Here is a 26706-nt window from a genome sequence, read left to right as displayed (position 1 = left end):
CTCTCTCTCTCTCTCTCTCTCTCTCTCTCTCTCTCTCTCACTCACTCACTCTTTCACTCACTCTTTCACTCACTCTTTCACTCACTCTCTCTCTCTCTCTCTCACTCACTCACTCACTCTCTCTCTCTCTCACTCACTCACTCACTCACTCACTCACTCTTTCACTCACTCACTCACTCTTTCACTCACTCACTCTCACTCACTCACTCACTCACTCACTCACTCACTCACTCTCTTTAGGTTCGATGTCTGGTTTTTCACACTCCAGCTCTCCACAGATGATAGACAGCAGTCCAATCGGGGCGTTCTCAGGTGATCATCTTAACTTAATTCTGTTCAGAGTTTATGTGAAGTGACACCAGTCACATTTTTAAAAAGTCTGAATGTCACTGCATTTAGTTAATATCATATCATAAGTGACATTTATTTGAAAGACTAAAAGTGCAAGCAGGACATTTCAGAAAAGCACAATTGTCAGGTTTAAAATGTTAAAACATTTTTACTAAAATTGTATATCTGGCAAAATATCACATCACTTGTAAGGAGTCCTGGACTCAAACATACCACAATTGCCTTCATGTCATTCCTATATAATATGACCAAACTGATCACATTGTTTATAGTTTTCCAGTAAATTCAAACATCTATATAGCCATTTACTATAGTAACATAAATTAAATAACATAAATAAAAGGCTGAAGATAGCGGCGCTTTAAAGAGACTCGCGGGAGGTGATGAGTCACACACGCATCAGAATTCAGATCACATTCTGTGACTGTTCGTGTCTGATGCTGCGTTTCACCACCTGTTACAGACCTTACATGACTTCTGTCATACCGCATGTGATGCGTTTGTGTCCTAACCAATGTATACATGTTATGTTCAAATCTTGTTAGGTTGTTTTAATGTCTCTGTATGGTTTGTGCAGGCAAAACAGTTTCTGTCATGAACGATCCAGTATATAGAAATCACACACGCAATACATATGCTTGAGTCATCATGTCACGTATCTGAACTCTTTTAAACCGACAGGTTTCTCTGAGCCCGGCGTGATGCTGAACACGGCTGCCAGTCCTGTTCCTCTCCAGACAGAAAGACCGTTTGAACCGCACTCGACACCAGCGGTCCAGGTCACTGAAACCCCCAAAATACCTGCTGAACCGCTGATAGCCATGACCCCCAAGAGCCCAGCGGACACATCTGCAGGTAGATGACAAACACACACATATATGTACACAAACACAATCTATTTGATTTCCCTTCTTACAAGGGTTGATTTTATACTGAGGCTTGTGTTTGAATCATGTCAAATGAAACCGGAATTGAGGATCTGTGCTGTTTTTATCCAGAAGGGGGCACTATAACCGGTGACATTCACTGTGACATTATCAGTTGTCAGAGCTCATGTAATGTTCCATCCATTCTCATGTCCCTGCGGTCTTTAAGGGCTACAGCTGTATGTTCAGTGCGGATGAGAGCCTGAGCCACGCCGCTGGTTTAGATCACACTGAAGAATGAGATTCTGTCTGGTGACGGGTTTCACACAACATGTTACACACTCACCCAATCTGAGATACAATTCCTGACGTAATAGTCTTTGAATGTCCAGTCACACGTGTTTGGAAAAGACAAGCATATTTTAATACCACAAAGTCCATGCATTTACAGAGTGTCTCCCATAATGTATTGCACACTCACACATCAGCAGTATAGATCCCTCTGTCACATGCAACACGCTTTACAACATAACATACGACGAGATGCGCATGCGCTGTGACGAGATGAAAATATTTCAACTTCTTAAAATGCCACACGCTCACCGCGTGGCCAAAGCAGTGCGGCTCGCGCTTTCCGTGCGCAAAAGACGCGATATGTGAATCAGCCCCAAGACATCTTTAAAAAGCAAATACAACTTATTTACATTTCAAAGGAAAATAAAACTGAAATAACTCTAATAAAATTGATTTAAAATGTGTGTATATATGAAAGAATTAAATCAAAAGAAAATGGAGATAGAAGTGCAGTTGATGTAAACCTGCACAGTGCTCGGGTTGTAAATGCACAGTTTATCAAGTGTGTTTTTAATCTGGATTTAAAAGTAGCTGCTGTTGGTGAACGTCTGATGTCTTCTGGAAGCAGATTCCAGCTACGGGTGGCATAACGGCTAAACACTGACTTGCCTTGTTTTGAGTGAACCCTTGTTATCTCTGACTGACTTGATCCTAATGCTCTGAGAAGTCTGTAAGGTTTATACTCAATAAGCATATCTGGAATTCATTTAGGTCCTTGGCCATTGAGTGATTTATAGACGACTAATAATGCTTTAAAATCGATTCTACATGTATCTGGTAGCCAGTGTAATGACCTGAGGATTGGGGTGATATGCTCAGATTGTTTGGTTCTGGTCTGAATCCTGGCAACAGCGTTCTGTATGAGCTGCAGCTGTATGATGGTCTTTTTGGGAAGACCAGTAAGGAGTCCATTACAGTAATCCACCCTGCTGGTGATGAAAGCATGAACTAGTTTCTCTAAATCTTGGCTTGAGACAAAACATCTGATTCTGGATATGTTTCTGAGATGGTAGAACGCTGATTTGCTTATTGCTTTGACATGACTGCTGAAACTAAGGTCAGACTCTAGAATGACACAAAGATTTTTTACTTTACTTTGTGTCTTTAGACCTCTTAAGTCAAGGTATGTGTTTACCTAGTTAGTTTCATCCTTGTTACCAAATACAATGACTCATCCAGCTGTTCATTTCATCAATGCACTAGCAAAGAGAGTCAATAGGCCTGTAGTCATTGGGTGAGAGGGCTAAGTAGATCTGAGTGTCATCTGCATAGCTGTGGTAGGCAATTTGGTACTTTTTCATTATTTGGCCAAGGCAGAGCATATACAAATTGAACAAGGAGCGGTGCAAGAATTGAGGCCTGTGGAACTCCACCTGTCATGGATGTCCACTTAGATGTATGGTTGCCTAGGTTCACATAGTAACCCCTCCCTTTAAGGTATGACCTGAACCATTTAAGAACCAACCCAGATAGGCTCCCTACCCAGTTTTCCAGCCTATGTAGGAGTATGGGGTGATCTACTGTGTCAAAGGCAGTACTGAGATCTAGTAATACTAGAACTGATATCTTGCCTGAATCAGAATTTATCGAATATCATTTATTATCTTTATGAACACTGTCTCTGTGCTGAGATGCTGACGGAAACCAGACTGTAGTGTATATGCTGCCACTGATTTGTGTTTAAATAACTGAACTGTTTTATTCATTAATATAATGATTTGTATCTATTAGATTTTCTTGTATTATTGATTTTGGGTCTAGGTGTTCCTATAGGATTCTGTCAAATTCGTTTGAACTTTGAGTTTGATCTTTGCAGGACTTTAGCAGGACCGTCTGTTTCTTGTTGCCAATGTCTCATTTTTTAAGGTATGAAATGTAGGCACTGCCGCTCTAATTCTCTTTCTTTTTTGCATACGAGGTGTCTTTGGTGAGCGCTGGTCCGATGAGGCCGGCATCCCATCTGATCTGCCCTTCACACCCAGCGTTTCCACAGTTATCAGTCGCCATGCGAGTCACCTGACTGAGAGTCCACACGACGCGCCTGACCCCCACTGGTCCCCCAGAGATAGCTTAGCTGGAGATGAGAGGGAAACTGAAGCATCTGACCGCAAAAAAGACAAGAAGAAGAAGAAAAGACGACCCAGAGACGATGTGTTTGACACGGAGCTACAGAGCGAAAGCGCCGAGAGCCCGCATCGCTCGTCCCCTCGCAAGGAACGCGACAGAGAGGGAGACTGGGAAGACATCGGCCGCGTGGGTGGTAGAGTCAAGAAGCCCAAAAGTCGAAAGAAGATTCCAGAGGAATGGGCCATCCATGCAGAGCCTTTCGTTCCTGCCTCAGCCTCCGTATCACAAGAGTTTGGAAGTGACAGCGGTTTAATGTCTCTCTCTGAAGATTACACAGACGAGAGTTTCATTCCTCTGTCGCTCACGCAAGATCTTCTGTCCCTCACGGCTACTTCACCACCATCCACCCTTCAACCTGCGGTGACGTCGCAGAAATCTCCAGGTCAGACTTCAGGTCTCTCTGTGTCATCTGGCTTTCATGAGATCATCATGGAAACAGACAGCGCCTTCCAGGGTTACCCAAAAGATGCTTTTGAGTCACCGCTGGGCAAAGCTGCTTCTCTCACCCCTGCAGGAGCCTTTGAGGAGGCTATGTTTGAACAAGAACCCTACACTCCTCCTCCTGTCATGAGCTTGCTTGAGTCCCCGATGAAAGAACCCCAGATGTCCACCCCTGAAACCACCCGTTTCGTCCCACCGATGGAGGCGTTGATCTCAGCACCACCGTTTTCACCGTCTGGACCTGCTTGGTCTCTCAATAATCACAATCTCTCCAGTGTGACACCTGCGCCTTTTCCATCACCAAAGAACAAAACCCCAAAAGAGTCCAAACAAGGAAAGAAGTCTCGTTCGTCCTCATCCAAGAGTCCCAGCACTCCTGACGGACAGTTACCCTCTCCTCAGAGTTCAGGTCTGAATCCGGCAGCGCCGCCATTCTTTCCTAGTTTTGCGGAACCTCTGGAACCTCAGGCCTTTACATCAGAAGGTTTGTTGAGGAGGTTTGGGATCCACGTAATGCATGGCTGTGTGGATTCAAGGCCTGGGCTTGAGTGATTTATACTAACACGCCACCCCATCGGCCGGACACAAGCATCACAACGGGTCGGCTTGGGTGTTTCATCTACACTGAATGAGCAAGCAAGACTCCTCCCCCCCATTAACCGTGTGATTCAGGGTGTACTTTACTAATCTCAATGCTTCTGGTTTGCAGGCGTTGTTGTTGTGATTGTGTTCTGTACTAGCACCGGTGGCACCTAACAATGACAATCTCTCCAACACCTCGCCATGTTTCTCTTGTAGCACCTTATAGTGTGAAAGTGCACTGCATTGTTGCTTTTTGAGTATGTGGAATGTTAAATACAGTTTGAAGTAATACTCCTTTTTTTTCTTGTTCTGCCATGTCCCGCTGATATCATCATCATCATCATCATCTTCACCAATGCATCGATCAGGTAAGTTAACTTTGTTTTTCTTTGTTCTCTCATATTTACTTTAAAGGGATAGTTCACCCAAAAATGAAAATTCTGTCATCATTTACTCACCTCCATGTAATTTCAGACCTGTATAAATGATTTTGCTTTGATGAACACAGAGAAAGGTGTTTGGAAGAATGTTCACACTACCGTAGTAGGACAAATGAAATGGTAGTCAAAGGTGCCCCAGAACTGTTTGTTTTCCTAAATGATTCAAAATATCTAATTTTGTGTTCAACAGAAGCAAAAAAGAAACTTTGAATTTCTTGTTCCAGAACTGAAAATTAATAAAATAATTTATACAGGTATGAAATTACATGGAGGTGAGTAAATGATGGCAGAATTTTCATTTTTGGGTGAACTATCCCTTTAACTCTATGTTGTGAGAGGAGAACGATTGTTAGTAAGTGTTATGAAAGAAATTTGTCTCATGACATGAAAGTTGATTAGAAGAATGAGTTTGTTTCTGTTGATCATGGTTGATAATTTATGCAACGATTGAAAGTCATTCTCTTTCGATAAAGGATCAGTTTGAGATGACGTTCAGCCATATGCAAATGTAATGTCACATGATGCAGTGTATTTAGGGAAATGTTGAGCGTGACGCAGTTCATTTCAAAAGTGTCAAGCCATTAAAGTCAACATGAAGTCATGAGAATTCAATTCAGTTTTATTTATATAACGCTTTTCACAATGTTTCATTGTTGCAAAGCAGCTTTACAGGAAGAAAGACAAAAAATAAACAAAAGTTAGTATTAAAATAACAAGGGTCCATCTTTGCTCTTGATTGTTGATGGAGATCAGGGGCTGGGATGATCAGTTAAATCCACCGGATCTCGGATATGGATGGCACGTGATGATCAGCTGGTGCTGGTGTATTGTGTAGTTTGCTCTGGATGGGTATCCCGATGCTCAGTCAGTCCGCAGGCTCTCACAGGAGGATGACACCAGGTGGTATCCAGACGTATGGGAGGAGGGCAGAGAGAGAACAATTAGCGTAGCTGCTGTTCATTTACTTCTAAACAAGAGATAATACTGGTATGCATCATATGAATGCTTGGCTGAAAAGATGTGTCTTTAATCTAGATTTAAATTGGGAGAGTGTGTCTGAACCTCGAATAGTATGAGGAAGGCTATTCCAGAGTTTAGGTGCTACGTATGAGAAAGCTCCGCCCCCTTTGGTGGATTTAGTTATTCTAGGTACTATCAGAAGTCCGGAGTTTTGTGAGGGTAGAGAGCGTGATGGCTTGTATCGGGATAGAAGCTCTGTTAGATAAGCGGGAGCTAAACCGTTTAATGCTTTATAGGTGATTAGAAGTATATTATAGTCTATACTAGTGTTGTCACAATACCAAATTTTTGACTTCGGTATAATACCTAAGAAAAGTATTTCGATACCAATACTAAATCGATACCATGCAAAAAGAACATACAGGAAGTAATTAAATAATACATGATGAAACATAAATAACTTAAAATTCTGTTATTTATTTTTTATAAACTCTGAAAACAACTTCAGTGTGTTCCTGCTTTTTGAGCATGCTTATTTAAAAACAACACGTCACCACACAGACCTACATATGAGTGTCAGGTGTCAACCTGTCTCAGTGTTTGCTGCTGTCTGCTGAGGTGAAACGAGAAAAGAAACTGTTTTAAACTTAAAATAATCCACATACTAACCAATACTAGCTAAGACCTTAAAACATGGTTAAATTCATTCACATCAATACATTACAATTCATTAAAAACATTACATGAACTAACAATAAATCTCTTTTTACATTATTTATTAATTTGTTTGTTACTTAATACAAATCTAGATGTTTATTCATATTAGTTCATTGAGAAATGTTAACAAATACAACTGTTATACAACTGTGATATTTTAAATGGATTGAAATGTTTATTAAATAATTGAACCATTAAGATGAATAAATGCTGTAGAAGTATTAGTACCCATTATTAGTTCATGTTAGCGTCTGCTAAATGTAAAATGTAAATGTAAACTAATGTTTAGAAATGGAACCTAGTTGTAAAGCGTAATCAAAGCTGTTAAGCTGCAGGTTGGCCTGTCACAAAATAAATCATAAAGCATAATTCAGGCTAGGGATGTTAATGATTAATCGACGATCGATTAATTGTCGATAACAGTTTACTCGAAATAACTTAAGGATGATCGAGTTCAAGGTCATGCACGTGTGTGCGGCTCATGCACAAAACACCCACAGCAGAATCATGGAAAACCACAATGGCTGTCCACTTATTACATTACTTGGCTACCGACAGACCTTCGTTTGACATTTTTATAGAAATAAAAGAAAGTTAATTTGGACAACGGACGCAAGAGTTCATGAGGCTCACGTCTGTCAGCACGGGCTGCAGCCGTGAGCCGCGATGATTGACAGGTCAAGGTGGAGGAGGGCGTTTGTTAATAAAAGTTTCATTTCTTCGTTTAATATAACTACTGTTAGGGTCATATCTAGGATATAAAACCATCAGGGGCTGAGCCTAAAACATTAGGGGCTAATGTAGGGAATTTGGATTAGGTTGTAAGGGTTTTTTTTTTTCAAGGAAAATATGCTTTGCATGAACTTTTTTATGCAATATAGTTTATTAGCAAACACAAAATAAGCACATAAATTTAAATTTATTCTTCTCAAGGAAAATATGCTTTGCATGAACACATTTATGCAATATATTATCAAACAGAAAATAATCATATGTAACTTTATACATCTGACCCATTGTTATCTATGTCTAGCTACTTCTACTGTATTTCATTCTCTTGTGGACTTTTCAAAGTTCTTTATGATTCTTTTATCCGTGTATTTTTCCTGTTCATTTTTTTGATGGTGGAATCATCAGAGAGTATCTTCCAGACTTGACTTGAGCAAAAAAGGCATATGGTAATGTTTGTAATGCGTTTGTGAGCTGGGCGATAATAATGCGTGTAATTAACAGTCAGTCCATTTAGGATTTAATTCAAGGATTTTTCCTTGTTTGTAAATTGTGTAAATATTTGTAATGTTTTTTTACAACTTGAATTACTTAAATACTAAAAGTATTTATATGAATAGAAATACTTAATAACTATAACGTTAATTGATAATGCTTAACCTAATATTAATAAAAAATGAAAGGTTTTGACGTAAACTTTTAAGTAAACACAAACAGCCAGTGGCCTAATAACTGCTGGTGTGACTGAGCTGCTGGCACTTTAAGACTTGCATTAAAGCGCGGATCCAGTGATACACGTCCCAAAAACTGTTTGTTTACCTCATACCTGATTGTGTTAAAAAAAACTTGACGGTCATTTTGACATAATTATATGTATTTTACCATTTAAGCAATACGCCTGAAAGACAATTGGGTCTCTGACAATTGATTGATACTTCACTGACGGGAAGCGTTTGCTCAAGGGTGATGTTTTTTTTACGAGGAATACAAAACAATATTGCATCACTACGCTGTCATATTGGGATATTATTGCTTCGCCCGGTCCTTGGCACTTATGTGAGGCAGCAGCAGGTAAGAAAGGTTCACACAGACCACTCGCTGACCTCACATGAGCGACAGACAACATCTGTGCATTATCCTCGTAAAAATAATGCATCACAAATTGATAAAATTCATTTTTGCTATCTTTGCATTGATTTTGATTGAGATTATGCTGCAATAGCAGTATCGTGAAAAACTGTGTGGCCTTGTTGTGATAATCTGGATTTTTATATCATGAGTTATAGGTGTACATTTTCATCTGCGTTTACTCCACACTAAAGTTACCTTTCTTCGTCTTCTGCCAAAATGAAAGAAGATTTGTTTGTTTCTTGGCACACGCCATTGCCGTTCTATAGTCTTCTCTGCCCTCACACTGTTCAATTTTATTTTGTCGAGCAGCTCAACTGCATGGTGATGTTTTAAGGATAGGTTGAAATCAGTCACGTGGTGTGAGTATGTGCGTGCCTGTGTGTGTATCAGACTCAGCAAGTGTGGGAGGCTGTGTACACAGCGTCAGCAGCGAATTTTAAACGTCCAGTTACTGAATTCCTATTATTATATTTAAACATTCGGGGCTAGATTACATACAGTCGGGGCTAGAGCCCCGAATAAATAGTGCTAGCGACGCCCATGAGTACTGTTGTCCATAACTTGTTTGGAGCAGTCGTTCGTTCGTTCGTTAGAAATATATTAGGCTAACTAATGCTGATTTCAACAACTTGAAACGTTAAAATGTCAATTTCACTGCAACTAATGTTAATAAGTTTGCCCTTAGCATATCACTCGTACCCTTTTCCATACCTAAATCCTGTATTTTCCTCCTAAGAACTTAAAATAGGGTTGTCACCTGTAAATAAATTCGCACAGATTTTTTTTTTTTTTTAAACGCGCTGTAATTCTTTAGTAGGCTACATTAGCTAACCTTAGTTGATTTTATTTATTGATGCAAATGCAATACAAAGCTAAACAAGACAGACACTGACCATAAAACAACAACGAAAACAATATTTATATGCGGTGGTGATCAGCAGGATTAGTAATTCTTCCTCACATGACGGTCACGTATAAACAGGACAACAGGCACAATGGCTCCGTCTTTGTTTTTAGGATCAATTAACAGTCGGCATGGAGGTATCAAGCCTGTTTACTTTATTTATAATCTACATTATAAACAATAAAGCCAGATATTCTTGTCAGATCTGGGTTTTGTTTCCGGGAGTTAGAGAAGCGTGTTTTCTCCGCTGTCGGCTTGTTAACCGTCGGCTTGTTGAACAGACTTTCACCAGAGTAAAATAGATATAAATGCTTGTATAAATAAACAAGATAACCATATATCACAGACTGTCAATATACGTTGCGTTTTGTTTTGTATGTTTGGTTTTTGAATGATTTCGCTTCGTGCAGGTTTAAATGCAGTTTTTATGTATTTTACTCTTTATTTTCCAACGTTGCTAATCTTACATCAACAGGATATAATATTAGTGTGTTATGAATATTTAATTATAATTATAAACTTGATATGAAATTGTGACTAAATAAAAACGTAACAAATTATGTCTTTATTAACTTAATTTAAATAAACGAATATTCGTTTTTTATGAGCTCAAATATTCAAATATGAAATTATTGAAAAATGCCCATCCCTAGTGTCCATGCGCAGTGTCCTATGCACATTCCGAAACAAATCAACCTATTTTCTCATGCAGATGCATGCAACGATATGAATTTGCTCATAATTGCCAGAGTACGCATCTGAGGCGGCGACACGTTGTATATTGGTCCAAATATTAATTATTAAATACATAATTCTATATATGATTATATTATCAATCACACAGATTCATTTTAACAATGCTACTAGGCTTTTATTTAAACTTAGAAATCTTTATATTCAGGTGAGGAAGCTGGCGTTTTGCATAGCATTTGCACGCCCTCATGCCTATAAGCCACTGCAGAGGTATATTGCAGTATTAATGTTAACGAGTAATCGATTAATTGATCGTTAATTTAAATGAAGATCGATTATGGGAATTTGTCTAAATTGACATCCCTAATTCAGGCTTTTGTTATCATTCACATACGCTACCTGTCACTTTTAAAATTATTTTTCATTGAAAAGCCGTGAACAGAGGGAAAAGGCACTTATGTTTCCGCCATGACTTTCATTTCGTCGTCACCCCGAGATCTGCAGCGCAAATACGAGGAAAGAAAGTAGTACACGTCTACTGAGAGAGCGCTTGAGAGCACATGCGTGCACACACATACGACTGCCGCAAATGGACTAATTTCCGGAAAGCTCTGAAACACCCGCTTCATTAAAGAACCGGTACCAAATAAATGAGAAATTGGTATCGTTTTCACTTTTCTAGTACCGGTCTATCGTGCAACACTAGTCTATACGGTACGTAATGGGTAGCCAGTGTAGGGAGGATAAAATTGGTGTTGTGTGGTCAAATTTTCTAGACCTTGTAAGAACTCGAGCAGCTGCATTTTAAACGAACTATAATTTGTTTAATGATGATGCAGGACAACCACTAAGTAGTGCATTACAATAATCAAGTCTTGAAGTCATAAATGCATGAATTAGTTTTTCTGCATCAGAAATACACAGAATATTACTCATTTTGGCAATGTTTCTATGATGGAAGAAGGCTGTTTTTGTGACGTTTGAGATGTGGTTTTCAAAAGACAGGTTGCTGTTCAAGGTAAGGCCAAGGTCTTTAACTGTATTTGCTGAGGTAACAGTGCATCCTTCTATTAGCAAGTTGTAATCTTGTAACAGTTTTACTGTCACATTTGTCCTGTAGTCATAGATTGCAGTACCTGTCTCTGTCAGTAGGGGGAGCTCATTTGTAGCGCTCTCTAAGAGTATAAAAGGAGACAGAGAAGAAGTTATATACAGGAAGTAAGGTGCTAAGCACATGGATTTACTGCTCTACCTATGTGTGTGTTTATTCTACTTTGAATGCCTTGATTTGAGGAACATGTTTGTTCCAAATGCTCAGATGTAAGTAGCATTTATGTTTCTATATATATACAGTATATATATGTATATATATATAGCAGTTGTAAATAGATGGAATGAGTTTAGGGACATTTATGCTAAGCCCATGTTTATTCTTTGTTTGTACAGAGGGGTCCTCTTCCTGTTCATCTTCTAATAGTTTATCTTCATTGTATATTTATCTCTCATCTCATGAATTCTGGGCTCTATTGTGTTTAAGCTTGGAATGCGTGAGTAGAGGAGTTTATGGATTACAAGGAATCTTCTACGCTAATGCTAAAGCTAAAGGTTAGCGGATGGTTCAACTAGCATGGACATTGTTCATTTCACCAAGGATTACTACAACTTCAATTGGATGTCTTTCATCTCAAAGGAACTTTGTCTCCCACTGGTATTTAAAGACTGAAAGACTCATATAGGTTTCTGATAGAATGTACTTTTGTTTGTTTATTTGTTTGTATATACTCAACTTCACTTAATACACTTGACTCATGGTAAAATGTAATTTCTGTGTGACTCCCTCAATTTATTATGCATCACTAAAACAAAGTGTTACAATCTGTAATATTCTGCTTACAGGTATTTGGTCTGATAAGTAATATCTCTATCTGTTATAATATTAATATCATTGTTTTCTAATAATGTTACTTAGGGGCAGCATGTATAGAGAGAATAGCAATGGTCCTAAAACCGATCCTTGAGGTATTCCAAAGTTTTCTGGCATTTGAATTGATGATTCCCCATTTAAAAGTAAAAACTGACATCGGTCGGATAAATGTGATCTGAACCATTGTAAGGCTTGTCCCTGAATACCAATTTAATTCTGTAAGCGGTCTAGCAGCATAGCATGATCTGTATCAAATGCAGCACTAAGGTCAAGTAAAACTAGTAGTGAAAAACAGCCTTGGTCTGATGCTAGGAGTAGGTCATTTGTAATTTTAACCAGTGTGGTTTCTGTGCTATGATGTGGCCTAAAGCCCGACTGGAATTTTTCGTGTAGGTCGTTTTTTTGTAGGAAAGAGCACAATTGCGCAGATACTACTATTTCCATTATTTTAGACAGATATGGAAGGTTTGTTATGTATTTGTCTATAGTTTCCTAGATCATTTGGGTCTAAGTGCGGTTTCTTAATAAGAGGCTTAATAACGGCTAGCTTAAAGGGTTTTGGAACATGACTTAGAGTGAGTGAGGAGTTAATAATATTAAGAATGGGCTCTACTGCAACCGGTAATGACTCTTTTAATAGTTTATCATTATTATGTACTCAAAACGCAACTGAGAAATCTCTTGAGTTATAAAAGAGAAACCTGTGAGCATTAACAGTCTTGTGAATACAGTTTCACATTGTGTTTTAATGCTGTCAGAGATGGCAGTAGAGTGTGTCTGTGATGGTTTTGTGTGTGTGTGTGTGTGTGTGTGTGTGTGTGTCGGTGTGACACAGCTGTCTCTTCTGGTTCTGTGTAATTTTCGGTTCTTCTCCAGTGGGGAGGAGCTCTGTCATTGAGGGAGCTACTTAAACACTGCAGGAGACATCAGAACATCAGTGTTTGGTGGCAGACCTCCCAACATGCAAATTCATTTCTGAGTGTGTGCGTGCGTGCGTGTGCGCGCGTGCGTGTGTGTGTGTTAGTGGTATAGAGTTGATGAGCTAAGGAAAGTTGTGAATGCTCTAAGTTGAATATCATAGTGTGATGTCTCTTCATCTGTGTTGTGTTGCCTGCAGTAATACTCTTATTTTTACCGCAGTGCATTATTAAAAGCATTTCTCAGCTTTAACAGTGACTCGAGTTTACAAACTCAGTGTTGATTTTGAACCGTTTGATAGTGCTGTCAATCGATTAAAAAAATTAATCGGATTAATCACACATTTTCTGTGATTAATCACGATTAATCGCACATAACAATGATATTTTAAAATATACTTTTACATTTTAATAATTTCACATTTAATCTTCAAATTGATGTAGAAACAACATATTTCTTTAACAGCGTCATTTTATGAATGAAAGAAAACATTTTGATATTAGTACTGTAACTGATGTCTCTATTAAATTGATTATTTTAACATTAATTATAGCCATTCAACAATATAATTGAGAGCTATCATGAAACATACAGAAATTGAAGGAAGTTCTCAAACACTTTACAGTCTTTAATGCTAAATTATAAATTAAATGCAGAAGAATTCTCATTAAAGCTACAAAATCACATTGATTTCTTCTTTTATTCAAAGCAACAGTTTCAAATCGCGCTTAAGTGGTTTAAAAGCCTGTACACGAATAAGAGCGTGATTACATAATGTAACTAGACAAAAAATGTCAAAACAAACGGATGCGGCGTTAATTGCGTTAAATATTTTTCACGCGTTAATTTGAAAACATTAATCGCATGCGTTAACGTTGACAGCCCTAATAAAGACATTTAGCTATTTGACGATTTTGTAGCACCGCTGTTAAAAAAGAAACCTGAACATGGCTTGAACAAGAACCGTCTGGGCCAAGATTAGTTTCTACGATACAGATTTTTATATAAGAGCAATTTGTAGACTGAAACCTTTGACGGAAAGAACAGTTTCTAAGCAACGTCTGCTTTGAACGTCTGTGAATGTTTGTTTTGTTTAGGTCTGTGAGACCAGAAGCATCAATTGTGACTTCAAGTAGCATCGTCTGTCGTGAAGTGTTAAAAGAAACACAGGTCTGAGGCTTTCACTGAGGCTCTTCAGCAGTTGCTTTCAGTTCTTTGTGTCGTGTGCACCTGATTCACATTGATCTAAACCTATTTTTCTGCCTTTTATTTGGCATTTCAATTGATGATTATATAAGGAGATATCCGGCTTGACAGCATAAAACATTGACTTCTTGAGTTTTAGTTGCTTGTAATTTATTCTATTTAAGCTTTATTCATGTTAATTTTCATTTTATATTTCAATATTCAAGTGTCTTTTTTAAGTTCTGTTTTATTATTTGAAGGACACTGAAGTTTTTCAACTAGTATTTGTAATATAATCAACACCGTGACTAAACAGTATATGTTGATGAAAGTTTTGCGATATGAAATTATGATACCGTTGCATTCCCTCAAACAGAAGCAGAAGTGAAATTATTTGGAGTAAATATCTCATTGCTTGTTTTTTGTCATTTCAGCTCTGAGTCTGTCTGATGTTTCACTGTGATTTGTGTCGAGTTAATTGTGTAATTGTTGTTGTTGTGCATTAGTGCCGGTCAGTCAAAGGTTATAATAATCCAGCAGAATGATGAAGCGCTAAAGGTCAACCGCTCAACAATAACATCAACACAGGCTGCTGCCTCAAGGGAGGGCGTGGAGCCTGCCTAGTTGCCATGGCAACTGAAAAAAGCAGCTGATGTCTCCATGGTAACAGGGACAGATGCTGAAAAAGCAGGCATAGGCTAAAATAAATGTGTCCGGCTTGTGGCTAGTCGTCTTGTTTTGTGTTGTAGACAGAGTCAGACTGAAATAGACGTGCTGTAGAAATATACAGTAGATCCACTGAAACTGATTCTGGTGTGGCAGGATCTTAATTATGCAGATATGTAAATGAGACGCCCTGAGCCTGAATCCTGCAGGAGCAAATAATGGCCTTCTGTTCAATGATACTAAGACAGATGCCTTATAACCGCAATCTCAGTGAAAATATGAAAATTACAGCAAGTGTGACTGATAATCACAGGAAACGTCTGTTTTCACAAATAACATGAAGCATCTTTGAGCAGAAAGGAAAAGTGACGCAGCTAAATGACTTCTGGAATCCTGGATTCTGACTTTGGCTTGTTTCTAAAAACACAATTAAGGAGAAAATGATTCACAGTTCACAGTTTTCTACTAAATGAGCTGAAAGAACATTATTTAGATTAGATATGAATTCCTGTCCGTGGTGAGAATTATTAGATGCTTACTGGAGTTTCTTACACTGCCAAAAATATGTTTCACACGTAGTCTTTTTGTCATGTTTTCTTGTTTAAATATGTAAATGTTCTTGAGACGCAAAATGACTTTATGATAACAAGACTAAAACTCAATGAGCTCATTCTTAAAACAAGAAACAACATCAGCCAATGGGGTAAGAAAAAATCAACTTCATTCAAAATGATTGTTCTCAGCACCCCATTGGCAGTGTTTTTGATTTTTGCAATTTTTTATAAACCAAGACTTTATTTTACACCACTATCTTGATTTAAGAGTTTTTAAATATTTGTTATGGAAAAAAGACAAACATATTTTGTAAGAAATTATTAGTATTATTATTTTGCAGTAGCATTAGATGCTTTGACAGGTTTATCGATCATGTTTCTGTTACTTGTATGTCTTTCACACAAACCATTGAACATAACTGCAGGTTGTTTCTATCATTCAGCAGTCTGATTTTACTGTAACTGAAAGTCATGCGTTTTGCTTTCTTTGAAGACCAACAGATCCAGCCATACAGCTGTTATACAAGCTTCAGTCTATAGTAAGTCATGTTTGGTCATTTGTACTGATGGAATGAATCAGAAGGGTGTTTGACTGAAGTTAAAGCGGCTGGTTCTTGTGATGTTTCCCATAATTCCTTGTGCTCAACATTACACAATCTTACTCATGCTGTATTTTTAACATCAATGTTCTTTAGAGTCAACCAAACCCCCCTGCCCGTATCTCCATCGGCACCCGTGATGATGGGGCTTCTGTTGCCATGGCGATGAGAGGCAGTTGCTCGGGAGACCTCTGAAAGCAGGGCTACTAAGAAAACAATGTTGGCTCTTAGGAGGAGGGGTGACGCGCTAAAAATAGAACATGGGGAGACGGTGTCAGTCGAGTTCTTTGGCTTTCTGTTCTAGCACATTCAGTTTTTGACCACCTGTGCGTTTTTACTGTGACGTTGAGTAATGATGTTAGCTCCACCTGAGACGACTGCGAGAAGATCTCGCTGTTCTGTTCTGCTTCTTTTTATAAGCTCATGACTAAGATGAAATATTAGGAGGAAAATCTTGTGGTGGTATTGAAGTGTGCATGCTTCAGCAAACTCGGACGCTTCATGTATTTCTGATAGAGATATTGCTTTATTTTTCTCAGTTTGTAGTCAATACCCAGGTCAGTGATTGTATATGTAGGTCAGGTTTCTCTTTTATTCAGAGAACATAAAATGTGGTTTTAGGTTTGGCATATCCACCTCAAATGGGTTTAGTTGTTTAATATGAAAAATCATTTATACAATGCAAACATCATGTGTGGTACCAAATCCAAATAAATACCAATTTCAGAAATGCTCCCATTTTTTTTCATAGTTTTTTGTTGTTTGAGACGTGATGTGGCTGATGTTAACTGAAACTGCCTGAACAAACAGATTCCGTGTAACAGTCGGAGTTAAAGATGACGTTGAGGACATACTGTAGTAATGAACAGAAGTTAATTGTGTCGAACAGTGTTGGTTATGTAATGGGGTCAGTGGTGGTTTGGTTTAGGTTGAGATGAGGACGTCAGTGTGTCTCTGTCCCTGATGGTCTGGACGCCTCTCGTCTGGGGACACAACATGGATGTGACGGATTCAGTGGCCGAGCGTTGTGTGTGCCGTACGAATCCACACACATCACACATTCTAGTAAACGCACATTCACTGTTAGAAATGAGTGCTTGTGGTCTGTTGAAATTATTTTATGTTTTTGTTATGAATTAGAGCGTTTGAATTAATGCAGAGCATTTTTATTTATCTTAGTGCTTCTTAAAATCTACCATTAGTATTAAACTGTGTATAAATGCGGAAGCACTCACTTTTACATACTGTATAAGAAAAATGTTTTTAGTGTGTTGGGTAACCAAACGTTGAGCAGAAAACGAAATGAGATTTCCTTTGGGAGAGATCTCCTGCATTTATTGAAGAACAGCCTGATTTTCAGCTGTAGAATGTCATTTGGCTTCATTCTGAATCATCATCATGTTATTGTTGTTTTCATTTGAGCGGTCAGAATCTCATGTGTTCTTCTGAAACATCAGTTACTGATGGAGCTCAGAATGACAGAACTTGCGTAACCCCCGGAACAGTTTTAATGCTAAAGATTCATCTGAACACACGTCTGTGCTGACAAAACCTCTGAGCAGATTATTACTATTTATATACTATTACTATACTATTATAAATTTATCATGTCAGTTGAACATTATTTTTTGTCAGATTACCCTGAAAGAGAACTGCTCATTTACCAGGTGCTTGAAACATCTTCACTGAAGCTTGTGAAAACATGTCTGAAGTTTTACAAGAACTAAAATGATTCTCGACTCTTTTTAACAATTGTTTGGCATTTAAAACATGTTAAGCTCTAGTTTTGCTGGGTGATGAACACAGAACATTATTTTGGCTTTTCAAGACTCTTTGTCTGCGGTGATTTTATGTATTGGTTTGTTTGTTTATTTCTTTAGTTTTTGACAAATGTTAAAAACTGTACAAAGATGCTTCCATAAAGCCTATTCGTACATGTTTCAACAAGGTTAAAAAAGCCATAGGCTTATTTCTGTTACGGTCCTGAAATGGGGAAAAAGGGTCAGAACGCCAACAATTGATTGAAATTAATTGTAAAAAATGTTCAGATTTTTAACAGTTTTCAAAGCCTGCTTTAAAAGTCTCCTGTATACTTGACACTTTTTATCTGTTTTTCTTTTATTCTTTTTTGCAAATGATTAATGTCATTTAACTTTTTACTTTTGTATTCTAAATAAGGCCATACATAAGCGTAACGTATATTTGTAAAATACGTTTTTTTTACAATGGCATTTAATCAAAAGGTTTTTCATCAAGTTAAAGATGAATTCATACAAGTTCAAACAACATAGGTCATGTCTAATTTATTTATTGATTTATTTTATTTATTTAAAATCATTATTAATTTAGATATATTGTATTAATATGACCTGTGACTTTTTTCTTTTTTTTCTCATCGTTTCATGTTTGCTTGTTTCTCTTTCTTTTTTTTTACTGTTCGTAATTAATTTGCTCATGTTCATGAATCTGTTTGTCATGATGTTGGTGGCATGTAGCCTGAGGGATGATGGTAGTGTGTCATCTGACGGAGGAGAGCAGAAAAGATGGTCGCACAGAGAGGACAACGTGGAGAAAACGAGAGAGGCAGAGAGGAGGAGATTTCTACACACCACACAGCCAATCAGCATCCACATCAGAGGTCATGTGATTCACTCCACAGCAGAGAGAGCGAGCGATAGAGACGCTTACAGTCAGACCTCAGTGCATCTCAGTCTATTGTTGCGTGCGTGAGGATACACATCCAAAGCTTTTCATTCACGTTACATTTGACTGCAGAAGACAAACGTGTTTTAGTCATCCAGACCAGAGACCGAGGATCAGAAGCATGTCCTCTCTCTCCAACCAACAGCCGCCCTCTCCGTTCTCGGAGTACAGCGAGCTCTGTAAGGTCCCGTCCATGTCCACACCTGCCGCTCCTCAGGGCTGGGACTGGCAGCGGGAAGATTTAGGGACGTCACCCGCTGGCCTTCGAGGACTGATGGATGAAGACAAGCTGTGCTTCTACGAGTCTCCTTCTGAGCTCAACGTACCCGGGCGAGGGAGCGTTCCTGCGAGCATGTCGTTCGGCAGTGCGGGGGACAGTCTGGAAAGCCCCTCGTCCTCATCGCCATCGGCTGCGTCTCCAGGTAAATTTACAGCTTCTTTAAGATGCACGATGGACAACACCGGAACCATGCTGTTGACACCTGCTCTGGAGTCAGGATTACCTCCCAGCTCTCCATCACCTCTCACGCCTCCCAACTACTGTGTCATCGGTGTCATGAATGACAGCTACCTCGAGGGTGCAGAGCAGGTCACAGGTGGACGTCCGAATACTGAGGGCTCATCGCACGAAAGCGAAGAGGAGGAAGATCTCGAGCCGTGTTTCATGGGAAGAGCCGAGCAGCAGAGGAAGGCCATGAGACGAGCCATGTCCGAATGTTCTCACCTCTCCGTACCTGCCAGCCTCGAGCTCCCGGACAAATACCCCACGCTGGACGAGTTACCGTCACCCCTGGGAGGACCCCGGCGACCCCACGCGGTGACTATGAAACGCTCCCTCACCGTGGCGGACGATCAGCCCCCGACACCTCCTCCGACCCTGTCAGCGGGTGCTACTCGCAGCGACCTCCGTGAGGACAGAGAAATGCACTTTTCTCCGTTCCCGCCCCTCAAGAACCAAAGGTTCTCTCCTATGGAAGACCTCCTGGAAGGGCCGTTCATCGACAAAGACCAGGGAGTGGTTTTACCCGTGCCGGTGACTATACGTGCACTCAATGGAACTTGCGGCGGAGACAAAAAACCTGAGGCGGTTGAGGGTAGGTGATGGAGAGTTGTGGAGATAAGTGAAAGAAACGTTTAGAAGCGACACATTTGAGATAAATGGATGTTGTTAAGGAGTGTGATTCTTTAACTCGTCTCTGATATGAACGTTGTCATAGATGAGGAGCAGAAGTCAGAGATGGGCTCAATGTGTGTCACATCTGTGTGTACGGCGCTAAATAAATGTCCTGAATTCCCATCGGTTGATGGGGGTCAGAAACTCCTCAGCGTGTGTCCCTGCATATGTCAGCGGTGGATGTTTGACGTGCATCCGTTTCACATACGTCTCTGTATTGAAGGAGTGTTTTTTAAATGATCATTTAAGTGATCTGGTCTTGTGTGTTGATGATGTGAGCTGGTGTTAAATCACTCCGCTGTCTGTCTGAATGAAACGTGAAGAGAGCTAAACATTTACAGATGAATGTGATAAATGTAGATTTTGTGTGTTGATGATGTTTTGTTCCGTGAATCTGAATCCATCAATTGGAGGTTTTGTGAGCTTGTGATTTGTGGGATTAGTTGATTGACTGGACTTTAGAGAACAAATCTTTTGACAGATATATAGTGGAATACTGACCGTGTGCTGCTAAATCAGATAAAGGAATGTTTTTTCCAAAAATGTACATTTTGTCAACATTTATTCACTCTCATGTAGTATGTGAGTCTTTCTTCAGTGGAACACAAAAGAAGATATTTTGAGAAATGTCTCGGTGGTTTTATGTTCATACAATGGAAGTCAATGGAGTTCAGTGTTGTTTGGTTATCCACATATTTATCTTCTGTTGTGTTCTGCAGAAGGAACTCATACAGGTTTGACATGACATGAAAGAATAAATGATGAATGAATTCTCATTTTTGGGTGCACAATCCTTTAAACAAATAAACTTCAGGTTTTTGTGAATGGTTTGAATGTGTGTTTGTAAAACGCTTTTAGCTACAGCATTTACTACTTTTTTCCCCCCATTCTGAGCAGGTGGTGTTCTCCTCGAGATGATGTTTTCCTTAAGCGTTTTCTCTCTTGTTATGTGTCGTTGTGTATGCCGAGTCATCATGCTGTGATGCTGCGTACATTAGCAAAGGAAAAATGCCACTGGGATATTAAAGGGATAGTTCAACCAAAAATGAAAATTCTGTCATCATTTACTCACCCTCTTGTCATTTCAAACCTGAATTACCTTTTTTCTAAGGAAGAACACAAAAGAAGATATTTTGAAGAATGTCATTAACTGGACCCCATTCACTTGCATTGGTTTTGTGTCCATACAATAGAAGTGAATGGGAGCCGGTACTGTTCATTTACCAACTTTCTTCAAAATATCTTCTTTTGTGTTCTGCGGAAGAAGCTCATGACGGTTTGACATGACAAGAGGGTGAGTAAATGATGACGGAATGTTCATTTTTGGGTGCACTATCACTTTAATGGTGTCTGTTTTTATTTACTTTATGCACTAGTATTTATTTTTTGTATGTGAAAGCAACATGCTGCTTGAGATTTACTCTGTTTAATGAAAATGTATAAATCAAAGAATACAAACGTATGAGATAATGTCCTGCAGTGCAGAGAACTCACAGTACAATAGAAAATTATTTCCTGGAAACAGATTCACTTTTTGTTGTTAAAGGTCTAGAGTGGGATTTATAGCGGCCACTAGCGATGAGTTTGCAAACAATCTCTTTGTCCTCCACTCACCCCTCCCTTTAGAAACACGACGGTGGCCACCTCATGTTGACGCAGGGAAGAGGTCATGTGGACATTACAAAGACTGTAGAAAGAGCGATGTCTCATTTATTACATAAAATAAAGGGTCTGTGGATTCTAAGTATAAAGAAGATAAAAGTCAGGCAGGAGCTAGGACTGCGTTAATATTATAAAGAATACAGCAGAGACACGTTAGGACCCGCGGTACTGAGGCTTTTAGCAGATATGTACTCACAGATATCTATGGAGATACTTTCCAGCAGAGAGTCGTTGGAGAGAAAGATCGTCTAAAAATCACCCGCGAGGAGGTTGCTTTGACTCGGATCAGTACGTGAGTAACATACCAAGATATGTTGTTGTTGTTGTAATGTTAGCTGTGTGATGGAGCAGTTTTGAGCGTCATTGTTGATCTGGAACCAGTGTGCTGCTTGTATATACTCGTGTCGTCTTGGCTTATTTGATTCATTTGCATTATTATTTGCGTGGTCTAAGCTATGATGAAGCTCAGCATTGCACAGCACGTTTGAGGGCAGAGCTAGCTAACAGGAAATAGCAGCGCTGTTAAAGGCCTTTGATCTGACAGCAAGATAGCAGTTAGGAGTAAGTTAGTAGATGTTTTTCTCCCTTTGTGAAGTCAGGGACAACAGGACGACGTACCGCAGCGGAGAGAGAGAGGAAACGCGCGTTGTAGAGCTGTTTGTCCGTTTAGGGCTGCTGTACAAAACATGGCGGCGCAACATGGCGAATTCAATGTAATGCAAACATAATGGTTCATTACGTAAGGTCTTTATACACCTCTGAAGAAATAGTTTTGTATAATATATTGCATCTCTGTCAATAGATCCTCCTAAAAACCCCACATTACTCCTTTAAAGCAGATGTTGCTACACATCATGTCATAACTTAAAAAACAACACAACACAGTGTTGTTTTCACTCTAAGGCTGTGTTGTTCTCTTACAGATGAAACCATTTCTGATAAATGCTTTGGCTGAGCGCAGCAAAAAGTTGCAGTTTCCCAGGCAGTTTTTTTATTTGACCATCTTCATGAATGGCATATTTACCAATAAATTGTGTTCTGTTGCAGCAGCCAGTAAAATAAGGTCTGGTCGGGTCATTATGCAACTTATAGTGAACACTTGAAAGTGAGCAATGGTTGATATAAAACTGATGTTTTTATTGGGGGTTTGCTGAGGCTGACATCCCTGTTATTGTTGAGATGTGTTGAGAAGGTTTACTCTTCTAAATGACATGATCCTAATGAATGACAAAAAATGAAAGAAACTGGATGGAGGGACCGAAGCAAGAGATATGAAGACATGTTGTTTTCCCATGTGACAGATTTCATTTAAAGCTGTGTTAGTTTTGTCTTTTATGGATAGAAAATGTCCAGCGGGAAGGAAACATCCCGAGCCATGAGTCACACAGCATTTGTATGCGTTTAATAACTAGATATCTGTTTTGTGTCTCCTACCAGAAAACTGTGAGAAAAACAAGCCAGATGTGAACAAAACCGACAACATCCAGAAATCTGACAACTCTGATGTCATCAACAAGATGCAGAAAGATGAGAAAACGCTTGAGCTGAAAGACAAAACTGAGCACACCCATCAAATCGAACTGAAGGATACTCCAGAGAAAATGAAAGAAACGGCCACACCTGATAAGAACAAAGAGAAAATCGACAAGATTGAAAAAGTTGACAAGATAGAAACACCGGTGAAGGTTGAAGTGACGGAGAAAGTCGATCCGTTAGAAAAACCCCTGACAAAAGACGTGTCTGAGAAAGATGAGAAACCAACGGAGAAGAGAGAGATGACGGAGAAGACTGATTCCTCCCTAAGCATGGACAATGAGAAGGTGGATCAGGTAAAAAAGCCTGAAGTGAAGACTGAGAAAGTCAAAGCCGATGAGAACGAATCTAACCGAGACACAGCAGAAGATAACAAACCGGATCTGAAGCTGGAAAAGGACAAAGTTGTAAAAGAACAGAAGACGGATGAAGTTAAAGTCGAACAGAAGACAGAAAAGGTTGAATCCGCTGATAAGAAATCTGCCAAAGCTGAGAAGGACGAGAAAGGCGAGAAAGCCAAAAGGCCAGCTGCTAAACCTGCCGTAAGCAACGGTGTGCCTGCGAAAGACTCGAGCAGTCCTGCGAAAAAGACCAAGGTTTGTGAAAACATTCTGCTTTTACTTGATCCTCCATTCACCGTCCTGCTATTGCTTCTGCTAATAAGTTTGGTTTTCTCTTGTCAGAATGCACATCAATGTCACAATTCATGTATCTCTTATACAGGAGCCAAAGTTAAGATTAACAACAATTGTTCACTTCCCACTTCTGAGCTCTTATCTGCATTTAACAGCTGGCTTTGCTGACTCATCATCATTTGTCTTTTTCGTTTTCGTTCATCGTTTGCCCTCCGTCCATTGGGTGTCATCTGCACAGCCTGTCGCAGGTGCAACCAAACCCATCTCCACCAAACCCCGGCCAAGCTCCTCCTCCACCGCTCCACCTGCTCCCAAGCGTCCGACCCCTACCTCATCCACCAGTGCACCCGCCCCCCTCAGCAAAAAAGCCCCCGTGCTCAAAGCACCCCCCCCATCCGCTGGCACCAAGCGACCGGCTACAGCATCCACTCGACCCCACACGGCTACAACCTCCGGTACAGCGGCTAAAGAGGTCAAGCCCAAGGTGAGTCTCCACCCATCCCAACACCACACCAGACATCAAAACCAGTTCAGTCCCTGCGTGGTGGTTCATGACTGACTGCATTGAACTTGTTATGAGATGTGATTGTTGGATCAATATTCAAGCAATGGGCAAAACTCTCAAGTTGACACAATGACCCGAGATGTTCGTTCTTGGTTCATTCAGCAGACGCTGTGTATTATTGAAGCAACAGTAACATATTTGTGTAAAACTGAGGAAAAAGAGCCCTATATCAGCTGCAGGAGAATGTTATGATTAATATAACGTCTGTGTGTTCTCATCTGGCAGACGGCCACAGAGAAGCGCCCACTTGTGCCAAAGGTCTCGAGTGCGCCCGCTCGGCCCGCCGCCCCCAAAAACAGCTCGTCTACAACAGCGGAAAACAAACCGGCTACCACAACAACACGCACATCAACCACAACACGGCCAACAGCCAGCACTCCCGCCACCCGACGCCCGGGTCAGTCCGAGTCTCACGCATGCATCCGACTCGTTCAAACATGAAAAACATTCACAGTATTATTTTCTGTTGTCCTACAAATGTAGTCACAAAGACTGACGGTAAACCTGAAGAGAAGAAAGCAACCACACTGAAAACCACAGGTACCTTTATTCCTGTAATTGCATTGTTTTAAGACATGTCAGTACAGACACAACAATACAGAAAATACATACTGTAGTAGTTTTGTTGATTTATTCCTAAAATGAAAGAGTTCCCATCAATTCTGAGCTCTTTGCTCTTTTTTCATTACTTAGTAAAAGTCATCCATTTCAAAGACTTGTTGATGGAAAATAAAACAAAAATGAGTTTATAATGGAAAAAGTTTATATTTGCACAATTATATTTTGGTCTATGAAACTAATTTCATACGTACATTTAAGCATACACCTTGCAATGAAACATTTCATTCAAGTGTTCGAAAACTTTTGACCGGTAGTGTACATTGCTGATACTGTCAAAATAATAATCCGCATGTTGTTTCTAAATAGAAAAATGAGGATGAGAGTTTGTGATGATAAGAGAAGTCGCAGGTGTTTAGTTTAGTCACAGGTGAGATATGCACGTATTAAAGCCTTAAGAAAGATGCTAATGATAACCTCACACACCTCTGGGTCACAGCTTCAGTGATCTGAGATTCTTTTAAGTTGACACACCCAGAGATTTGTGCTGTACAAGTGAACATTCACATACCTCTCAAACACTTGATCTATGCCTCACTGAAAGGATAGAATAGAAATGTGCTCACAGACTGTTTCAGGAGAGAATTCTTTCAGGAGAGCTTTGGTGCAGTCCGTCGAACCTCCATGCGTTTCTGTTTCAGATGCTGCTCGGTCTAAAACGGCACCTCTCCGAACATCCACCGCTACAAGCAGGATCAGCGCTTGTCCCACAAAAACACCACCTACCACCGCAGCAGCCGACAAGAAACCGCCCGTACCCCGCGCATCACGACCCAACTCAACAACCACCAGCGCTACAGCTCGCCCCGCCCCTCACCCTGGCTCCGCCTCTGCTACAGATATCAAAATCGTGCGCTCCAAGATCGGCTCTACGGACAACATTAAACACCAGCCCGGAGGAGGGAAGGTACAACATATCTCATCATACATGTGCCCTTCATATGAGACACGTGTCAGATACAGATGACAGATTCCTCAATATTCACTCCCTTTATAGCTCTATACACCTGATGTTTCACATATACTATGGTACCATGAGGGTTACACTATATTTTGATATATTGCTTGGTACTGCATGACTATCATTTTCATCTACAATGCCATGATATCATCTGAAAGCAACCATAGTATTTCATTGGGTCGCGTTTGAGGCGCCATACCCTTAACATGGTGTAGTAATAATACGAGATCATGTCACAAAATAAAACATGGTATCATCATGATCCATTTCCAAAATTGTATCATGTTCAAAGTATCACAGTATAGGCCTTACATTTGCAGTATGGGCACTGGTTTAGTGTTCAAAGTGGTATTTAAAGTCCCAGTGAAATAAAAAATGACACTGCCTATTTTTTCACGAAATCTTGCGGTGTGTATTGCAAGTAGTTTATCAGTGTGGCTCATTCTCTTTTTAAAATTCGTGTGCCCTCATAATCTTCAGTTAAAATCTTAAAATGCACTTCCGCCCTCTAGTGACTATTTATCTTAAATGACGTAAGTTAGACGACTTGGGCGGAGCATCCGTTAACTCCTCCCCTTCAAACGTCAGTCTGCTGCCAGTTCCATTTCAAAATGCAACGGCTGTTAGGGTTAGGTTTATACATCCAATCAAATCGCAGAGAAAGACAAAAGCCACATCCACATTCGAAATTCCATTTCACTCAACAATCGCAAG

The 26706-nt window shown here is 39.7% G+C and overlaps 1 protein-coding gene across 11 annotated transcripts in view; it reads left to right on the top strand.

Moving 5' to 3' along the window:
* LOC130547394 (microtubule-associated protein 4) overlaps window positions 1-26706 on the top strand; it is a 54125-nt gene that overhangs the window by 13529 nt on the left and 13890 nt on the right. For 7 of the 11 annotated variants that reach the window (XM_057323327.1, XM_057323334.1, XM_057323326.1 and 4 more), the window contains 8 exons: window positions 241-312; window positions 1033-1206; window positions 3490-4623; window positions 23118-23809; window positions 24087-24332; window positions 24639-24810; window positions 24897-24953; window positions 25673-25938. In XM_057323327.1, the coding sequence (XP_057179310.1) occupies window positions 241-312; window positions 1033-1206; window positions 3490-4623; window positions 23118-23809; window positions 24087-24332; window positions 24639-24810; window positions 24897-24953; window positions 25673-25938 (2813 nt within the window). Of the gene's footprint in view, window positions 1-240; window positions 313-1032; window positions 1207-3489; window positions 4624-18795; window positions 19939-23117; window positions 23810-24086; window positions 24333-24638; window positions 24811-24896; window positions 24954-25672; window positions 25939-26706 lie in introns of those variants that run through there. The other 4 variants (XM_057323332.1, XM_057323331.1, XM_057323336.1 and 1 more) reach the window with 4 other exon arrangements.

This window comes from Triplophysa rosa, linkage group LG23, assembly GCF_024868665.1.
Source record: "Triplophysa rosa linkage group LG23, Trosa_1v2, whole genome shotgun sequence".
In the NCBI taxonomy this organism is placed as follows: Eukaryota; Metazoa; Chordata; class Actinopteri; order Cypriniformes; family Nemacheilidae; genus Triplophysa; species Triplophysa rosa.
This window is presented reverse-complemented; position numbering and strand designations above follow the sequence as displayed.